We start from the raw sequence: 21,612 nt of genomic DNA, 5'->3' as shown, positions 1-21,612 counted from the left end.
AAATTGATTGTTTCAACATCTTGAAGACATCACCTTGGTCAGCCATTAATTGTGGATCTCTTTTTTTTTTTTAAGTGAGGCAATTGGGGTTAAGTGACTTGCCCAGGGTCACACAGCTAGTAAGTGGTGAGTGTCTGAGGCCGCATTTGAACTCAGGTCCTCCTGAATCCAGAGCTGGTGCTTTATCCACTGCGCCACCTAGCTGCTCTAAACTTGCCTTTTTTTTTTTTTTAATTGTGGATCTCATATGACAGGGAATTTTAGAAAGTAATTTGCCTATAACTGATTTTTCTCTGTATAACTCAGATAAATTTTTCCATAACTAGATTCATCTCATTCAGGAGGCTGCTGTTGCCTTTCTATCTGGTGAGAGGTTTTCTCCCTTTTTATTATAGGGCTCAAAACGAATATTGAGGTCTCATGAAATTGTGCTGCCCCCCAGTGGACAAGTGGAAACTGATCTTGCACTAACATTTTCACTACAGGTAATTAAATTATTTCAGAGGTAAATGTACAGTGACTAGATTTTTGTATTTGATTTCAGTTTAAGAAAGTTTTCTTCAGCCTTAAAATTGTCTATTGTAGAAACTTGTTTCTTTTTCACAGCTTAACTTTTACTGATTAGAGAATTTCTTTTGACTTAGTAGAGTTACCATGTCTTTTTTCACTAACCATATAAGAAATATGCAAACAAAGGATAAAAATACATATAAGGCAAATTTTTCATGCTAACTTTTTCTGGGAAATCAATAAAGAAGGAAAACAGTTCAAATAAGTATTTCTAATGTGTTAAGTATATATATTTATATATGTTTATATATCTGTCTGCCTATTTATCTAGGTAAACTACGCATGTAGGATTTCTAGCTAAAATGCTAACGTAGGGAGCCTAGCTTTCTCATATACACTGCAGCAATGTCGTAAGAGGGCACCAAGACAAATCAACAAGCATTTATTAAGTGACAACTTAAGTGCTAAGCAGTAGTGATACAAAGAAAGGTAAAAACAGCTGTCCTCTTAAGAATTAATCTGAGGGGCAGCTAGATGGCGCAGTGGATAAAGCACTGGCCCTGGATTCAGGAGTACCTGAGTTCAAATCCAGCCTCAGACACTTGACACTTACTAGCTGTGTGACCCTGGGCAAGTCACTTAACCCTAATTGCCCCGCAAAAAAAAAAAAAAAAGTAATCTGATGGGAAGATAACATATTGACAAACAACTATATAAAAACAAGATATATGGAAGATACAATGGAAATTACCTTGGGAAAAGACACTAACAATAAGGGAAACTGGAGAAAAAACATCTTACAGAATATGAGATTTTAGTTGAGGCTTGAAGGAAGTTAGACAGAGGTGAGGAGAGGAAATATTTTAGGTATGAGGGACAGCTGGTAAAAATGCCCAGAGAGTTGAGAGAATCAGTGTCTTTTCCAAGGAACAACAAGGAGGCCAGTATCACTGAATCACCGAGTATATATGTGTAAGGGAGTAAGATGTAAGAAGACTGGAAAGGTAAAAGGGTTATGAAGGGCTTGAAAAGCTCAATAAGAAGACTTGGTATTTGATTTTGGAAGGAATAGGGAGCCAATGGAGCTGCTCCTTTTAAAAAAGGGAATTACATCATCTTTAGGAAAATTAATTTGAAGCTGAACAAGACCAATAAGCTGAGTATTGCAATAGTCTAGACATGAGACCCTACTGGGTAGTAACAGCGTCAGAGGAGAGAAGATGGCATATACATGAGGGATCTTACAAAGAAATCAGTTTAACTTTGTGACTGACTCGATATAGGGTCTGCAAGAGAATGAAGAATCAAGGATGATTATTACTGCCTTCAGTAGTAATAAGGAAATTAGGAAAATGTTCAGGGGAAATACAATGAGTTCAGTCTTGGGCATGTTGAGTTTGAGATGTCTGTAGAGGTAATTAGATAATTTTTTTTTTTTTTGTGGGGCAGTGAGGGTTAAGTGACTTGCCACATAGCTAGTAAGTGTCAAGTGTCTGAGGTCAGATTTGAACTCAGGTCTTCCTGAATCCAGGGCCAGTGCTTTATCCACTATGCCACGTAACTGCCCCGAGAAAATTAAATAATTATCTAATTCATGATTCTATCAGCTCCTAAGGGGGTTCAATTGTTATCTATATGTAAGATGATTCTCAGTTCTTATTAACTGCTCTCCTAATCTCTAGTTTCACATCTTCAACAGCTTATTAATTATCTCTAATAATTAGATGCTTATCTAATTATTAGAGAGATTAGATATATAATTAGATAGGCATCTATTATTAGATAGATTATATAATTAGATATGTAATTATTAGAGATAATTAATAAGCTCTTGAAGACATGAAACGAGATCAGGAAAGCAATTAGGGATAGATAAATAGATTTGAGAATCATCTTACATAGAGATAACAATTGAACCCCCTTAGGAGCTGATAGGATCATGAAATAAAAGAATATAAAAATAAATGGTGGGGGCAGCTAGGTGGCTCAGTAGATAAAGCATTGACCCTGGATTCAGAAGTACCTGAGTTCAAATCTGGCCTCAGACATTTGACACTTACTAGTTGTGTGACCCTGGGCAAGTCACTTAACCCCCATAGCCCCACAAAAAAAAACCAAAAACCAAAAATAATAATAATAATAAATGACCAAAAATACCAAAGACCTCGATCTAGTCTAGGCCTTTGATGGGGAGGTGAATGAAACCAGTCTGGTAATCAGAGCCTAGAGTCAGTGGCATCTTTTCCTTTTCTTGTCAGTGAAAAAACGTTGGGGAAAAGGCAAACTCCTTGTTACTGCCCAAGAAGGCAGGATGGGAGAGGGAAAGTACATAATGTGAATACTTCTGAGCTATCAGAACTATAGCAGGAGAAAAGGCCATCTCAATGACCAGGTCCATATCCAGGGAGTAGGGGAGAGGGAATGATTTGTAGAAGGTCTTGATACTAGCAAAATCTTCAGTCTTTGATTGGGACCAGTAAGGGCCATAGCAGGGATGGAACCAATTCCCAATTCAGGATTGTGAAAGGAAACAAAAGGACCTAGGCCAGAACATGCTTTGAGCCACCTGGAAAGGAGATAGTATCCAAGGATCATTGCAGAAGGAAAAACCTGGCACCAAACACCACATCGAGAATTTGGGTGGCAGGGACCTCTAGGTTACAGATAGAACATGACCAAACAGAGCCAAGAGTTTGGGAGGGGGTGGGGCCTGGCCATAGCACAAAGTCCAGATCCAAAAATGTAGGCTTGAAGATGAATTAATGCATGGATAATGAAAAAACCTCTTATTATTAAGTGCTTACTAGGTACCAAGCATGTTCTCAAGATATAAATACAAAAGTAAGGCAACTTCTTTGCCTTGAAAAAGCTTATAGTTTAATAGGACTAGATAGTAATTAAAGGGGTGTGGTGACTAGGGAGGTATATTTTGTTTGGAAAGTTTTTGGGGTAGTGAGGAGAGTGACAGAAATTACTGACATACCCAGTTCTAAAACTGGAAGGTGTATGTGAGTTAAGGAGGGAGGAACACATGTGATAGTGAGAAGATAGGGAGTAAAGTAAAACTAGAAAAACTAGAGCCAACTAAGACAACCACAAATCATGGAAGTGAGACCCCCTCAGAAATGGGTTTGGGGGTTGATAGGGTTAAATTCTTTGTGTCATAATTTCTGGTCCAGTTGGCCCAGTGACTGGTAAGAAGATGTAGAGAGCAGGGAGATGGTGATAATATAAACAGAGGAAAACTCCTAATAAAACAAAACAAATGTACTGGTTAAAAGAAACCTAAATGATTAATCTAGAAGAAGAGAGTAACTTCATAAATGCAAGGGAGAAGAATGGTTTGACCAGAAGGATCGTCATGATTCCCAAAACAACCTTTAGTACCGTCCCAATCTCCTGGTCATTGTTCATGGGTTCATCTGTCCAGGCCTATCTGGTGGTGTGTTGTGGGGAGAGGAGAGTGAGAAAAAAGGTCCGTGGCATCATCATTACCATTATCATCATTGCTAACATTTATATGGATCCTAATATGTGCCAGGTACTGTGCTAAGTGCTTTACAATTATTATCTCATTTGATCCGCACAGCAACCCTGCCAGATAAATGATATTATTATCCCCATTTTACTGATAAGGAAATTGAAGTAAACAGAAAAGAAGTGACTTTTCTATGGTCACACTGCTAGCAAGTATCTGAGGCTGGATTTGAATTCACATCTTCCTTGTTCCAGGCCCAGTTCTCTACCCAAGGTACCTCCTAGTTGCAAACATTTATTTAGTACCTACTATGTGCCAGGTACTGTGCTAATTACTTTATGAATGTTATCTTATTTGATTCTCATGTCTACTCTGGGAGGAAGGTGCTGTTATTATCCCCATTTCACCATAGAGGAAGTTTAGGCAAACAGAAGTTAAGTGACATACCTGAGGTCATATACCTAGGTAGCACCTAAGGCTAGATTTAAACTCTGGTTTTCCTAACACCAGGCCCAGCACTTCTATACAACTGTGCCCAATGACATTGGGTGGAGCTCCACCCCAAAGGCAGAATCTAATTCCTCCTGACATAGACTGGTCAGAGTGGGTACAGGAGAGGTCACCGTAGATTCACTTCACCAAATTCATTTCTTTTAAGATTTTAACTCTGCTGATGCTTACTGGAGAACCATCTGTCTTCAAGGCATGATCCTAAAAAATTAAAAGCTCATTCATATCTTGTCTTTAAGTGTGGAATGCTTAAAAACAATACAATTTCATTTTCTTTTTACTGGCAATCCAGCTTTTAAAAAAAACATTAGGGACAGAAAATCCTGGTTTTTAATGATATTTTACTCTTGCTATAAATTATTTTAAGCCTCCTTTAGGCTAATTGCATGGGATTATTAATCAGTATTATTGTATTCCAGTATTGTGCTAAGCATTGGGAATACAAAAAAAGGCAAAAGATACTCCTTGCTGCTAAGGAGCTTATAATTTATTGAAAGAGACAAGAAGTAAATAATACATAGGATAAATAAGAAATAATTAATGAAGGAAAGTAACTCAAATTAAGAGAGATTTGGAAAGTCTTCCTGTAGGAGGTGGGATTTTAGTTGAGACTTGAAGCCAGGGAAGCCAAGAGGCAGAGATGAGGAGAGAGAACATTCCAGGCATGAGAAACAACCAGAAAAAACGTCCAGAGTTGAGGGATAGAGTTATTCGCGGAACAGCAAGGAAGCCAGTGTTACTAGATAGAAGAGTACATGGGGGAAGAAGGAGAAGTAAAGTTGTAAGATGACTGGACCAGTGGAGGGAGGGCTAGGCTTTGAATGCCAGAGGTTTCTGTATTTGATTCTGGAAGTGAAAACAAACCATTGGAGTTTTTTAAGTATGGGAGTGACACATTCAGTGCATTTTAGGAAAATTCCTTTGGCAGCTGAATGGAGGATGGATTGAAATGGAAAGAGATTTGAGGCAGGCAGAACAACTTATCACAGTGTCTAGGTGTGAGATTATGAGTGCCTGCATCAGAGTGGTGACAGTATTAGAGGAAGAAGGGAACATATTTGAAAGGTGAAATAGACAGGCCTTGGCAACAGATTGGCTATAGGAAGTAGGGAATAGTGAGGAGTTGAAGAAGACACCTGTGTTGTGAGCCATGGGGAACTGTGAGGATGGTAATACCCTTTACAGCAAGAGGGAATTTTAGAAGAGGGGAGGGTTTGGGGGTGAAAGATAATAAGTTCAGTTTTGGACGTATAGAGTTTAAGATGTTTACTGGACATTCAGTTCAAGATGTTTGAAAGATAGTTGGAGACTTGAAGTCAACAAAGAGGTTACAGCAGGATAAGTGGATTTGAGAATTGTCAACATAGAGATGATAATTAAGTCTATGGGACCTAATGAGATCCCCTAAATGATAGAGGGAGAAGAGAAGAGGACCTAGGACAGAGCCTGTGGGACACGACCATTAGTTGGCATGACCTAGATAAGGGTCAAACAAAGGAGACTAAGAACTTTCAGGTAGGTAGAAGGTGAACCAGGAGAGAGCAGTGTCCCAAAAACCTAAAGAGAAGAGATTATGAAGGGGAAAAGGGTAATTGATAGTGTTAAAGGTTACAGAGAGGTTGAGGAGAATGAGGATTGAAAAAAAGACCATTAGATATGAAGAGTCCATCAGTATCTTGAGTGATTTTGAAGGATGAAATCGGAAGCCAGATTGTAGGAAATTAAGAAAAGAAAATTGAGGCACCTATTGTAGATGGCCTTCTCAAGAAATGTAGCTATAGAGGTCAGAAATGATATAGGACAGTTGTTAGTAGAAATGGAAGGATCAAGCAAGGGTTTTTCTGGGGGGAGGGAGGAGATTGAGAATGAGAAAGACATAGAAATGTTTGTAAGCAATAGGGAAGGAGCTAGTAGATAGGAAAAGATAAGTAAGAGTAGGAATAACAGAAGAGGCATTGTTTTGGAGAAGAGAGGATAGAACGAGATTTCTTGGGCAGGCTTTGCCTTGGCAAGGAGGAAGGCAGCCTTTTCATGTGTGATAGGGGTGAAGGAGCACATAGTGGTAGAATGTATCTGTTATATAAGATGAGGAAAAGGATTCTGGTGAATGACCCTACCTTTTTCTGTAAAATTTAAAGCAAGGTTCTCAGCTGAGAGGATTGGGGTAAGGAGAAGCAAGAGAGGTTCAAGGAGGGATAAAAAGGTTTCGAAGAGCTACTGTAGAGAATAGGATAGTGAATTGATTATGGAGGTGTAGAAGGATTGCTTAGCAGCAGTAAGGATGCAGTTGAGGTTGTTTAACATAAATTTGTAATAGACCTAGTCTAGTGTCAGAATGATTGCATGATTTTCTCTACCTTTCTTCAGCAGGAGTGAAGGTGGTGGGAGTGATCTAGGCAGAGGCTTAGCAGGGTGTAATAGGTGAAATGATAAGAGGCCAAGAGAAAAGGACTCTGTAGATTTGAACTGGCTCACTAGTGGGTTAAGTTGGGGGAAAAAGGATAGAATGGTTTGTGCCTGGAAGAGAACTGAGGGGTTGAGGGGTTGAGGGATTAGAGAGTTTGATATGGGAAGGCTGAGAGAGAGGAGGAAAGACTGTAGATTATAGCAAGATAAGGAGATTTCAGATTCCTTGAATATGAAGGTGGTGCATTTGTGATAGCAAGATCAAGAGCACGATGACTATCTTTATGTGGTCTAGGAGTAGGTCCGAGGAAGTGAGTAGGTTGAAGAACTGAATAGTTAGGGTGTTTGAATGAGTGTCATTATGTATGTTCAAGTCCCCTGGTATGAGGGCAAGAGTTGGAGAGGAAGGAAAGATTGTGAGCCAGGTACCAAGGGGTTCCCTCCTTTTCCCATTTATAAGGTTCCCTGTATTGTTAAAATTGCCACAACCACAGGGTATTTGACTTCCTCAGGTCACTTGGACCCTTTTTCACAGCATGGCCTTTCTTCCACTTTAAGACAGCAAATTAACCATGGATTATTTAATATATATAAATATGTAAATAGTATTTAATAATAATGATTATTGGAATCAAATTCTGCTAACACCTAATATTTTCAGCCATATCTCAGAATAATCCATTGATTCAGGTTTAGGATTGAAACACAGCTTTGTTTATAATAAAGAATTTAGAAAGTTACAATTGTAAAAAATACATTGCATGTCCTTTTGCCTTTACATTCACCAGAGTAACAGAACTTGCTCAAAAAGAATTTCCCATTGAGTAGGGGAAATTTCTTTAGATATCATTAACAGTTTCCCAGTAAACAGATTTTTTTCATGCTCTTGATCTTCTGGCCCACCAATTCCTGAGGATGGCCCTCTTGAACTCCTTAAAGAGTTTAGACATTTCAGCTTCTTTAAAAGAGATACCGTTTCAACTATAGTATATATAGCATACTGTTTAAAACATAGAAAACCGGTCACAGGGAGAGAGAATTTTAAGAATCAGAACCCATGAAAAACCCTGTCCAAATAAAAATATGCATGCCATATTTCAAGAAGTTGTAAAAGGAAACTGCTTAGATCTCTTAGAAGGGGCAAAGTCAAAATATGAAAAATCCCCCAGTCATTTCTTGAAAGAAACCCCAAGTTGAAAATGTTCAGAAATGTCTTAATAAAAATTGAGAGTTTCTAGGTGAAAGAAAAAATTGTTAACCATAATAAATAAGGAACTGGTCAGTAACATGCAAGATCCTGCTGCAACTCTTCTTATGAAATTCCAGCAGAGGGAAAAGAGACAATTATCCCTTCCCATTTCTGCTATTTTTCAGTGACCACAGAAAGATTTATGAAAGATAAACACAGTGTCTGAGCATGGTTTTGTTCTGTTTTCTTGGTCTTAAAAAAGGAAAGAAAATGGAGAGAAAAAAAGAATACAATAGGGAAGAAGGAGGAGGACATTTCTATTTCTCATAATTATGCTGTGTAATATGAGTATATGAAGAAAAGAAAGTTGAACATATACACAAAAAACCATGTGTTTGCTATAAAAATATATTAAACTATATAGGGAAATATGTTGGGAAAAATTAATATAAGGGAGTTTAAGAAGGAGTTTAGGAGGGAATAGTCTCAAAGAAAAAACAACTTTCACAGGGTGAATGATAAGGATACAGACTCAAGAAATGGGAAGAACTAATAATGTAGGTCTGGAGCAAAGGAGTGGGAACAGAACATTTAAATAATTGAATACTGGTCTTAATCACATTACTTCTCTTTTGTCACCTCCTTTTTTATATAAAGGGGAAAATACAGATGGGAAAAATGAGAAAAGGAATACATAATTAATAGTCATTTACTGTGAATGTAAATAGGATGAATTTGCCCATAAAATTCAGGAGAGTAGCAGAATAGATTAGAAGGCAGAGTTCAACAGTATGTTTTATTTACAAAAAAAACATACTCAAAACATAGAAAGATTCACATGGCTAAAAGGCCAGAGCAGAATTTAGCATGTTTCAGGTGGATTGATAAAAAGTAGGGTGGTCAGGGCAGCTAGGCGGCACAGTGGATAGAGCACCAGCCCTGGATTCAGGAGTACCTGAGTTCAAATCTGACCTCTGACACTTAACACTTACTAGCTGTGTGACCCTGGGCAAGTCACTTAACCCAATTGCCTCACCAAAAAAAAAAGAAAAAGAAAAGTAGGGTGGTAACTTTGAGCTCTAAAGCAAGGCAATAGTAACAAGAAACATGATTAAAATTGACAACAGAAAGATACATTAAACTTAAATATGCTATCAATAAAGAAATGTGGCATTTTAAATTATATGTGGTTGCCTTATTCCTGTCCCAAGGTTGGGGAAAATTAGCTGGGGTTTCTAATATATTGCTTCTTACATATAAGAAACTTTAGCATTAGTTTTGGGCATTAAGCATTTATTAAAGCATACCAAATATTAGTAAAGAGAGAACACCTGACTCAGAAAGTTAAGGCCTGTCTATCCTATAGGAGAGATAGAGCTCAGCCTGGCTTCCTTCTTTCTCCAAGTCCCTCACCACAAGTGTGTCTGAGAGTGTGTGTGTGTGTGTGTGTGTGTGTGTGTGTGTGTGTGTGTGTGTGTGTGTGTGTGTGTGTGTGTGGTCCGGAGGAGAGATGGCCCTTCCACCCTGCTCAAAGGTAATTGGTTATAGGGGCAGCTAGGTAGTGCTGTGGATAAAGCACCAGCCCTGGATTCAGGAGGATCTGAGTTCAAATGCAGCCTCAGACACTTGACACTTACTAGCTGTGTGACCCTGGGCAAGTCACTTAACCCTCATTGCCCCACAAAAACAATCAAAGCTAATTGGTTAGCATTATTCAAATCTATTGGTTTACTGGACTTGAAGGTGGTCCATAAGTAGAACATGCTGAGGTCAGAGTTTAGAGAATGCACCCTCTGAGGGCCAGGCTTTCAGGTAGGTGTGGCTTTAATTAAATTAACTTTAAGTGAGTTAATCAGCTAAGTCAGTCCAATCAATCTTAATATTGTCCCCTTGTGGGGCCTCTGGGCATCCCCAAACCCATTATTTTCTCACAAAAATATGAATACTAAATATTATATACACTGAATAAGCATAGCATCCTTCTATTTGAAGGAAAATCTTTATAGCATTACATGGAGAAATAGAAAAACTATAATAGTAGGAGACCTTAATGTACCTCTTTTTAGATCTAGACAGTTTGGGGGTTTTTTGCTATAGACAATTCTAACAAGAATACAAATAAGAAAGAAGTAAAGGACCTAAATGGAATTTTAAAGGAGTTAAATATGAAGGTATCTGGTGATTTCTGAATAGGGATTGAAAGGTAAATACATATTTCTTAGTTTTGCATGGCACCATTATTAAAACTGACCCTGTGCTAGAGTTTACAAACCTCATAAACAGATGCAGGAAAACAGATATAGTAAATATATCAATTACTAACCAGAATGCAATAAAAATTATGATTGGTAAAGGGAATATGAAGAAATTATTTGAAACTCAAAATGATGGATTCACCACCAGCCCTGGATTCAGTAGGGCCTGAGTTCAAATCCAGCCTCAGACACTTGACACTTACTAGCTGTTTGACCCTGAGCAAGTCACTTAACCCCAATTGCCTCACCAAAACAAAACAAAACAAAAACCCCTCAAAATGAAAGATAAGTTATTAAAGAATTGATGGGTTCTAGAACAAATTATAGAAATCATAGGATACTAGATCTCAATCTGGAGAGGACCTGAAAAACCATCAAATAAAACCCCCATTTTTATAAAAAAGCAAACCAAGATGTAGAATGGTGAAGTAACTTGTGAGTGATATGTCAGATGTAAACCCGGTTTCAGTGATTACATTCAATAGTCTTTCCATTGTACTTACATACTAGATAACTTTAATGAAAATGACAATTGCATGGACTTTGAGAATGCTGTCAAAAATTTTTTTTAAGGGAGAATTGGTATCTTCCACGATTTTTTATCTTCTACAGAGAAAAATAATAGAACAGTGGAACAAACAAAACTAAAAACAACAAATAAAAAATCCTAATTCAGTTCATAAATTGAAAAATCAAAGGAGATGATCAAAACTGAAAAGCAAAACCCCCACTGAATTAATAAGTATGACTAAGAACTGTTTTTGAAAACAAAAAACCATAGATGCTACTAGCTATTTTCATAAAAAATAAACCAGATTAACAGAATGAAAACACAGAAAAGCAAATTCACAAATGTAAGTTCAACAAATGAAGAGGAAATAAAGTAAATTATTAGAAACTACTTATTCCAATTGTATGACAAAGCTGACTGACTAAATGCAGTGAGTGGATATTTATAAAAATATAAAAAACTCTGATTAACAGCAAAAGTAATACATATTTTAAGTACCTAATATCATTTAAAGAATTTGAAAAAGTACCACATAGGGAAAAAAATCTAGAAACAGATAAAATTGTGAATAAAATCTATCAAATCTTAAAAATATATATATATTTCTACTATTACATTAATTGCTTTTGCAAAAATAGGAAAGGAAAGTATCCTACCAAACTCCCCTTATGAGGTTCCTGCTTCTGAAACCAAAGAAGTAGAAAAATAAAACTATAGATCAGTATCCCTAAAAAATATAAATTAAAAATGCTGAATAAATTTTAGCAGAAGGCTGCAGGATTATATATTTAAAAAGACTACACTATGACCATAGTAAATTTACAATAGGAAAACTCTCAACATTGTAAATAATTTTAATAAGAAAATAAAGTCCACCTGACTATATTAATAGAAGTATATAAAGATTTTGGTAAAATATAATAGCTTTTTATGTTAAAAAAAATTGTTTTTAACTATAAGAATAAGTTGGCTTTTCCTTTTGATAGACTATGTTTAAAACCAAAAACTATCATTAGCTGCACTGAAGATAAACAAGAAGTATTTCCAGTAAGATTTGGTCTAACATAAGCATATCTATTTTTGCCACAGATATTTGACATAGTTTTTTAAATATTAGCATAAAGCTTGAGAAAGAAATCGAGAGAATAAGAATAGATAGAGGAAACAAAATTATTGCTTTTTGCAGACCATATGATCTTTTACTTAGAGCAACCTGGACTGTTAACTAAAAAGCATGAAGTAATTTAAAATTTCAATGAAATACTAGTATGTAGAACAAACCAACATAAATAATCAGTGTTTCTGCATATTAACAATAAAACCCCATGGAAAGAGATGGGGGGAAAATCCATTCTATATAACTACAGGTTGTTGGGAGTCTAGCTACCAAGAAGTACATAACAGTCACATAAGCCATTTCAAAATTCTCTTCATAGAAATAAAGGAAGATTTAAATAATTGTAGTTGTCAACATTTTTAAAAAGTACTTCCAAAACAAATTTATAATTCATTGTTATGCCTATCAAACTACTAAAGGTAAAGCATTAGAACAAGAAAAAATAATTACAACGTTCACCGAGAGGAACCAAAAAAAAAAGTAGGAAGAAAGGGACTTTAGAAGTACCAGATCACAAATGTATTACAAAAGTAGTAATCATCAAAAGTATTAACTACTGGTGAAAAAAAGAGAACACAATTGAATATGGTAGCATGGTGTTTGATAAAGACACCAGGGGTAAGAACCTTCTATTTGACAAGCCTGCTATTTAACAAACTTGCTGGGAAAAGTAGCCAACAGTCTGACAAATAAATTGGAAAATAACATCTATCATTTAGAACAATGAGCTCCAAATGGATTCATGATCTAAATATAAAAGGTCATATCACAGTTAAATTAAAAGGGAAGGGAACTCACTCCAGGGGATGAATTCTTGGTGCTGCTGTGACATGAACTCATGACATCACTCATGACATGACGAAGTGATTGAAAGAAATAAAATGGACAATTAACTGAAATTACATAATTACATTAATATATTGATATTTATTATAATTATATAAAATTATTTTATATAAACAAAATGATTGTAGTTAGAATTACAAAGGAAACAGTTAATTAAGAGAGAAAAGTTGATATCCCTTATAAAGGTCTGATGTCTAAGATATTTAAGGAAATTATGATATAAATATATAAGAACAAAAGTCATTCTCCTATAAATGTTCACAAGGATTTGAACTAGCATTCTCAAAAGAACAATGGCAAGATATCAGCAACAGTGTGAAAAAATACTCCTACTCACTGATAAAGAGAAATATAAATTAGAAAAACTGTATGGTTCTACCACATACCCATTAGATTAACAAAGATGACAAATGGAAATATGGGATTTTGAAGGTGCTGTTAGAGGACACTAATACAGTGGTTGAGGAGCTGTCACTTTATCCCATCAGTAGGAATAGGGATAGAGACTGGATTGTGTTTTCATTAGTATAGAGAACTTCAGAGTGAAGAAACTCCCTTCAATCAATGAAGGTGAAGAGCATTTCTAGTGAATTTCCCTGAAACACAGACCTAGTGTGTGTCAGAGGTGGGACCTGAACTTAATCTTTGTGCCTCTGATGCCATTTCTCTATCCGTTATGCTGTGCTGTCTATTGTTGTGAAAAATGATTTTCAAGTATACTCAAAGTCACTAAGTGGTATACTATTTGAGCTAGTTATATGCTACTACTATTTACATACCCTAAAGATATCAAAGAAAAGAACCCATATGTACAAAAAAAATTGTAATAACATTTTTTGTTTTATTAAGAAAAAAAGGGGGGCAGCTAGGTGGCGCAGTAGATAGACCATTGGCCCTGGATTCAGGAGGACTTGAGTTCAAATCTGGCCTCAGACACTTAACACTTACTAGCTATGTGACCCTGGGCAAGTCACTTAACCCCAATTGCCTCACCCAAAATAATAAACAAACAAAACAAAAAAAATTTTTTTAAATTAAAAAAAACTGGTAACTGTGAATACCTATAATCTGGGGAATCAATAAACTAATTCTGATATATGAATGTAATAAAATATTATTGTCCTGCAAAAAACATATAATTCAGAGAAACCTCAGAAGAATGATTTGAACTGATGCAAAGTGAAGTAAGAAGATTAAGTTTTTCGGTGTGTGGTCCAAGGATCCATGGGGTTCCTCAAGACCTTTTCAAGGGGTCCATGAGGTCAAAATGGTTTATAATGTCATTTTAATTTTTAATACAATAGATATTGATAATGTTAACAAAAGGAACCTGGCCCCCAGAAAAACAGAAACAGAATGAAGCACAGTTGTCTATATTAGCACCCATTTTTATTTCTCAGCAAGATTGATGTGAATGCATGGAGGAATCTTAAGAGAGGACCCCCCACCCCCACATTCACTCAGAGAAGGGTATATTTAAACAGCAGGGTCACAGTTTTAGGAGATACAGTTAAGATTTATGGCCTGTTTTGTTTTTTCTGGTGAGATGTCTGTACAATCAAAAATCTGCCACCAGTACTGATAAAGACAAATAATTGCGTTCCTCATTCCATTTGCAATCTGACAGTTCAGGTCTCCAGCATAAATTGTAAAGCAAAGGCAGGGAAAGTCCTTTGTAATCTCAAACTTCTTCAGAGATTCTACTACTACTGCAATGAATTGTTGGTATGTCCTCATATAGTCCTCTGGTTACCTGGATAACTTGGCGGGGGGTTCAAGCAATTTAGAGTATCTCTGTTTCTATGATAGACATAACTAACATAAACAAAAACTTTTGGGAGAAACGTCCTCAGTTTTGAAAAGTGTAAAAGTCTTGAGACCAGCAAGTTTGAGAACCAGTGAATTGGGTTATTTGGGGGGGGGGAGGGCACGGGGCAATGAGGGTTAAGTGACTTGCCCAGGGTCACACAGCTAGGAAGTGTCAAGTGTCTGAGGTCAGATTTGAATTCAGGTCCTCCTGAATCCAAGGCTGGTGCTTTATCCACTGTGCCACCTAGCTGCCCCCTAGATGATTAATTTATACATTGACTAAAATACTATAAAGGGAAACTAAAGTTTTAAGAACAAAGACCAATCATGGCTCCTGAAGATTGATGCCAGAGAATTGATGAGACTAGAGTTACATAAAGAGAGATTTTTAGACATAGCCAACGTATGGTTTTGTTTTGTTTTTTTTACTTATTTGTACTTTTTTTTTTTTTTAAGCAAGGGTCTTAATTAGGGGGGGAGTTGTGACGGTGATGCAGAATAAAAGATAAAAAGGGAGAAAAGAACATCAGTAAAGTTTTAAAATTACACAGAGCAAACGAATGTTCAAAAGATTCAACAGGAGCAATCTCCTAATGCTCTACCCAAAGGTCTGTTATGCTAGTTTTTACAGAAAAAGTATGCAAACTGTCCTTGAGATGATTGACTTTGGGAAATAAGGCTCAGCCATTAACATAGCTTCCTGCTTTCCTGGTCTGAAGAATATGGTGCTCTTCTCAGATTTAGGAAGTCAAACAAGCCTCAGGAGAAAGTTGTGCTCTACAGAGTCAACATTTCTCCCTGAATATTATTCCCTGTTCTCCAAGTCCTTCCTCTGGTATGACTAAGTAAACTTCTTTTTGTAAGTGTTGGGTGGACTACTGGCATTTCCTTTCATTCCAGTTTTGAGCAGGGCCATTGGGCTGGCTGGTCAGCTCTGATTGGTTACTGAAGATGACACAGATAAGCAGAATGATGATTTTTCTGTAGTTTTAAGTTTCAAATACAACCCTCTTTCTTTGTTAGAGGTGAGGGAGAGTTATAGGAATCTTCATGCTTGTTTGTTTTTGTTTTTGTTTTTGTTTTTTAGTGAGGCAATTGGGGTTAAGTGACTTGCCCAGGGTCACACAGCTAGTAAGTGTTAAGTGTCTGAGGCCGGATTTGAACTCAGGTCCTCCTGACTCCAGGGCTGGTGCTCTATCCACTGCGCCACCTAGCTGCCCCTCTTCATGCTTGTTAATACTTGTCAAGTTCATTTTTTTAAATTACAGATTATTCACTTTTTTCCCCATGAAAAAACTTCCTCCACTCATACATATTAACTATCCTCCTTTTAACTCCTTTTAGAAAATTCATCTGGGGGGAGTAGGCAGGGGCTGTATGTTGCTAAGAGGTTAAATGACTTGTCCTTAGACACTCCTAGGCCTTTGCCATATTGCCTTCTATTTTACATAAGACTTGAAAGAAGTTAGACTTGGCCTAAAAATGTTTTCCCTTAAAATAAAGAAGACTGTGGAAATATAAAATAAAAAAGGTAATACATCATTGCAAATATAAACCATAATATTTCTGAAGTGTACTTCTTTATCCAGTTCACATTGTCATCTCTGTAGCCCTGGAATTAATGGATAAATATAGAGATAATCTAATAGGTTGATGTCACAAAGTCTATGGATAAACCAATTCATACCTTATAGTGGATGCTCATTAAAAGTTAAAGCCCTTTGTTCTGCCCATTGACTGCATACAGAAAACTCATATTAACAAACATAGACAAAAACTAAAATTGTCTGAGGGGTCATTCCCCATAATTTTAGGTTTAAACATTAATAGCATGAGTTTATAGCAATTTTGTGGTGAATTACAGAGAAACGAAAAGGATTACAATAACCACTAACAAGAGATTCTACTTAATTTACTTACCAAATCAGCCTGGTTCTTTTTGTTCTTTTCTTTTTCTGTACGTAATGGCTATCTATTCCTCCCCTCCCTCTTCCCAGAGACTGAATATATTTGTGTCTGACTTAATGAGGACATTATCTAGAACACTGCAGCTTAAAACTTCTGAGCTCAAGCAATCCACCAACCTCAGCCCTCCCCAGCAGCAGGGATAACAGTTGTATATCATCATGTCTGACCTCTTTCCTTTATTCTTTCTTTGGAAATTAAAATATTTTAGTTTTATATCCTTTTAAACCTTTGATGTTTATTAAAAATCTTTTTATGTTTATAAAAACATCTTTACTATAACAATGAAATTAGTGGTAGGGCAGAATTTTAATAGAAATGGGAATAAGCATTTATTAAGTACCTACTATACACCAGTCATTGTACTGGTCACTTCACAATTATTTCATTTGATTTTCACAACAACCCTGGGAGATAGGTGTCGTTATTATCTCCCTTTCACAATTGGAAACTGAGTTACCCAGAGGTTAAATGATTTGCCCAGGGTCACACAGCTAGTCGGAAGCAGGTTTTGAACTCAGATCTTCCTGAGTCCAGGCATAACACTATGCTACCTACCTGCTCTAATTTTTAATTTTAATGATTTTAATGAATGTTATTACAAATCTGGGTTTGCAAAAGAATTTTCTATTTTTCTGAAAAGATAAAATCCTTCTCAGCTTTTTCCTTTTTTACATCCGTTTCCTCTCCTCTAAAAACTAGCTTTGTTATTTCAGCCTTTACATTATATTATTTGATGATCTTGGAATTGGTAAGGTTGACCATTCTGTATATCATTTCCATTTCATATAAAATTTACACAGTTTATACAGCATCAGATTCTAATTTGTCAGCCTGTGGTTGTTTTCAGTTTATATTTTTATTTTTAAATTTTAGATAATTTTTTTTGTATACTTATGGCAATACAGAATTACTTAATGTCGTGATTATATATAATACATTGTCATTGTAATACATTGTATGAATGTAACACATATGAATATGATACAATATAGGAGTGGCTATGAATATATTAAAAATATATTTAGATAATCTGGTGACCAAAAGGGTCATTTGATTTAGGTATGTGGTGACAAACTACATGTGAAGCAGTGCAGGACTTTATAGGAAACAATAATTTTTCATTTACATACATGGAAATTACATTCATAAACATGGGCATGATTAAAATGGAACTGAACAGAATGAAACTTGTTAGAATTTTAATGTATGTTAATGAATATCATTGACTGTCTTATATAGATGACTATCTTACATATCTTATTTACATACTATCTTGCATACATTAAACCCATTTTTAGTCTGGCTACTATTAATTATGAGCCATTTATAAACATCATAAAAATATATTTGCAGAAAGCCTCTTGGCTTTTTATACCTTTTTACATGGATGTAAAACTGAATTTCAGTTCCTTAAGGATAATGGACCATATTACTTGTGCTTTTTAAAAAAATGTAATATTTATAGAACTATTTAGTTTCTAAATCTTAACAGAGATTAAAACATTTAAGTTCCCAATTGCTAAAATATTGTCAGATACCAATTGTTTGGGGATTTTTTTTAGCCATGTTATGCTATTTAACTTGCTTCCTACTTTCCTCTTCAGTATAATGGAAGGCCTTGATCTGTGTTGGGGGAAAGATTATTATAAACTTTATAAAGTCAAATAATAAAATAATGTCATAAGTGTGGAAGTTTTAATTGTCGAATTGTATTTTACAGTATCCTCATTTCTTGAAAAGAGAAGGCAACAAACTTCAGATTATGCTGCAGAGAAGGAAACGATACAAAAACCGAACTATTTTGGGCTACAAAACATTGGCAGTGGGATCCATCAACATGGCTGAGGTAGGTTCTTAAAAATCTAATAACTGATAGATGAATAATTGTAAATTCAAAGATGTACACTAGAGTCTATTGCATTACTCATTATAGAGTGCCATTCACTATAAAGTAATATAGTGATTAGATTACATTTAAAAATTGCAAAAAGAGGAAAGTTGTTAACAGAATACCAGAAAGATCATTATAACAGTGTTTCAGTTCAACAAATGTTTATCAAGTATCTACTATATTGAAGGCACTTTGCTAGGCTTTGGAAATACAAACTTGAAAAATTATATACTTTTCTTCCTTCAAGTAGCATACAGGCCCCTGATGTACCAAATTTTAGGCCCATTAATATTATGCAAAAGCTAATTACTGTAGAATTATTGTTAGAACTTCATTCATAGGGCAGCTATGTGGCACATTGGATAAAACACTAGACCTGGATTCAGGAGGACCTGAGTTTCAATCCGGCCTCAGACACTTCACACTTACTAGCTGTGTGACTTTGGGCAAGTCACTTAACCCTCATTGCCCCATAAAAAGAAAAAAAAGAAAAGAAAGAAAGAAATTCATAGGAAGCCAGAAATAGCTTTTGGTATAAAAGATAAAATTGTAAAATACCTTTAACAAAAGCAACACTTTTATGTTAAAAACTTGTTTTTGTTACTGCTTTATAGAGGCTTAGCAGAGCAGGGAGGTTGATATGAAGTATAGTGTGATATGGGCAGAAGAAAATTTGAGGAAGGATAGAATGCCTTTAGCAAGAGGTGGCCCTTGTGCTACACTTTAAAGAAATAGGATTTTAATAGAGATCAAGAGGGACTATATTCATGGTAAGATAGGCTATCTTATCATTAATTTGGCTGAAATGTAGAATATGTGAAATTGGTCTGAGAATTAGAGCCAGATTGTGGGGAACTTCAAAGGAGGGAGCCACTGAAGAACTGTGTGTAAGGGAGTGACCAGGGCATTAGAAGATTATGTCAGCAATTGTTGTTTGTCTTTTGTTCTTGAAAAGGACCATGATATCAAGGAGGGGATATCTTGATTTGAAGTGAATTGAAGTGAGGGGGGGCTGTGCAAGGTCACCAAGGTTACTCTTTCCTCCAGAACCATCTTGATCCAGTGGCAAGGTATACAACAGGACAACTGGAGATAGCCCCAGATGTGGGAGGCAGTTAGGGTTAAGTGACTTACCCAGAGTCACACAGCTAGTATGTGTCAAGTATCTGAGGCCAGATTTGAATTCAGGTCCTCCTGATTCCAGGGACAGTACTCTATCAACTCTACCATCTAGCTGCCCATATCTCAGCAACTATGTGAAGGATGAATTAGAGAAGATACTGGAGGCAAGAATACTGGTTAAGTCTATTATACTGAGGCGGCTAGGTGGCGTAGTGGATAGAGCACCGGCCCTGGAGTCACTTAACCCCATTGCCCCGCCAAAAAAAAAAAAAAAGAGTCTATTATATTGTAATGTATAACCTATTTTAAATTGCTTGCTGGCCTTGGGAGGGTTGTACAAAAATTTGGAACTCAAAAAATATTTTTACATGTAATTGAGAAAAATAAAAATTAAAAAATTTTTAAAAAGAGTCTATCATAAACATTTTTGTTATGGGGGAAGGTGATGAAGGTCTGTCTGAAATAAGTTTGAGTGTGGAAAAAGGAAGGTAATATTAATAGTAGCTGGAAGTTTATTAGACTTGATGGAAGATAGAAGCCTAAGAGGTAGAGCCATCATCAGAAATAGTACTGTTTCTCATGCCTAAATTGAATTCTCATTTCCACTTTTAAAAATTCTCTGTATTATGCAGCTCCTACGCCACCTTCTTTCTGGCAACGGGGACAAATATGAGGAGGAAGATGATGAGTTTAGTTTGGAGTTTAAGTTTTAAGGTACCAGGAGCATGTCCAGGTGTTAATATCTCAAGTGTTCTTAGGACAAGGTTTTTTGAAGATCACCCACATTTATGAGATGGGAGAATGATGAACCAATTCAAGAGATAAACAAAGAAATGTCTGGTAGGAGAAGAACCAGGAGATCAGGGGCATGAAAGGCAAGGGAGGAGTGGTCATTTCATATGATGCAGAGAAATTGAGGAAGTTGAGTACTGAGAAGCTGCCATTGGATTTGGCAACTGAGAGAGAGCAGTTTTAGTAGAATAGTGGGGTCAGAAACTTGATTTCAAGAACTGAGGAGTAAATGAGATCAGCATAGACCTGTCTTTTTCACAGTTTAACAATGAAGATGAGAAGGGAGATGGGGTGATAGTTGAATGGAAGGCATGACATAAAACCTTTAAGATAGACTGAAATTTTCTTGTGTTTTTAGTTGACTTTAGCATTTCAGCATATAAGACATATATTTTCTTTCTCATAGCTCTTATAGCTATAAAGAAAAATAGGAATTTTGTTAACAGTGATAGAGTTAATAGTGATAGTTAATAGTTAATAGTGATAGAGAACATCAGGCATCTGCTAGAGCTCTTTCTATGTCAAAAACAGGAAAGCTAATACATTTTTGACTGATTTCATACTTCAAAGAGTAGAGAAATCAATAAAGCAAGATCCTAGTCTAGATCTTATTCTCATGACAAGTACCAAGTTGGAGTGGAAATAATGGGGAACATTATAGTGTCAATAACCACTCCCTGGTAGTTTGTGATAGAGGAAAAAAAATGTCAGCATAGACTTGACGTATACCCTAGACTTTGGAAAAGCAGTTTTCAAAGGATTCAGAAGAAGTAGACCCCAATGGTTTAAGTAAATGGATTCTACAGAGAGTGTTAACCTAGAAGGCATGGGAAACTCTCAAAATGAAATTCTGAAGACACAAAGGAAAGCAGTTCCCATGAGGAGAAAATAGAAGAATTGTTTGAAGATCTGTGTCAGTGCACATGCAACTCGCTCGAATTAGATATCTTCTAAAGATCTCTATCAAAGATGGAAGCAGGTAACAATGGTCCTCTATTATAAGAGCATGGCTTTGTCCCATATCAGCAATGGGTAAAGCTCAGCGTGAGCTAAAGCTCAAGTGGGAAGCTAAACAATGAAGGCATTTTTTAAAGCTAGATTATAAGAAGGAGGAGACAATGAGAACCAAAGAGGGGACATGACTGTTGCTTGGGGTGGATCAGATAGATGACCACAGAAAGAAGGGCGAGTTATTCATGTTACATCTA

The 21,612-nt window shown here is 36.1% G+C and overlaps 1 protein-coding gene across 7 annotated transcripts in view; it reads left to right on the top strand.

Moving 5' to 3' along the window:
* Positions 1 to 21,612, top strand: part of PACS2 (phosphofurin acidic cluster sorting protein 2) — a 298,609-nt gene that overhangs the window by 96,047 nt on the left and 180,950 nt on the right. For all 7 annotated transcript variants that reach the window (XM_043985957.1, XM_043985954.1, XM_043985953.1 and 4 more), the window contains exons 3-4: positions 396 to 485; positions 18,320 to 18,445. In XM_043985957.1, the coding sequence (XP_043841892.1) occupies positions 396 to 485; positions 18,320 to 18,445 (216 nt within the window). The remainder of the gene's footprint in view (positions 1 to 395; positions 486 to 18,319; positions 18,446 to 21,612) is intronic.

This window comes from Dromiciops gliroides, chromosome 2 (assembly GCF_019393635.1).
Source record: "Dromiciops gliroides isolate mDroGli1 chromosome 2, mDroGli1.pri, whole genome shotgun sequence".
NCBI lineage: Eukaryota > Metazoa > Chordata > Mammalia > Microbiotheria > Microbiotheriidae > Dromiciops > Dromiciops gliroides.
The sequence above is the reverse complement of the archived record's forward strand: the minus strand, read 5'-3'. Positions and strand labels throughout refer to the sequence as shown.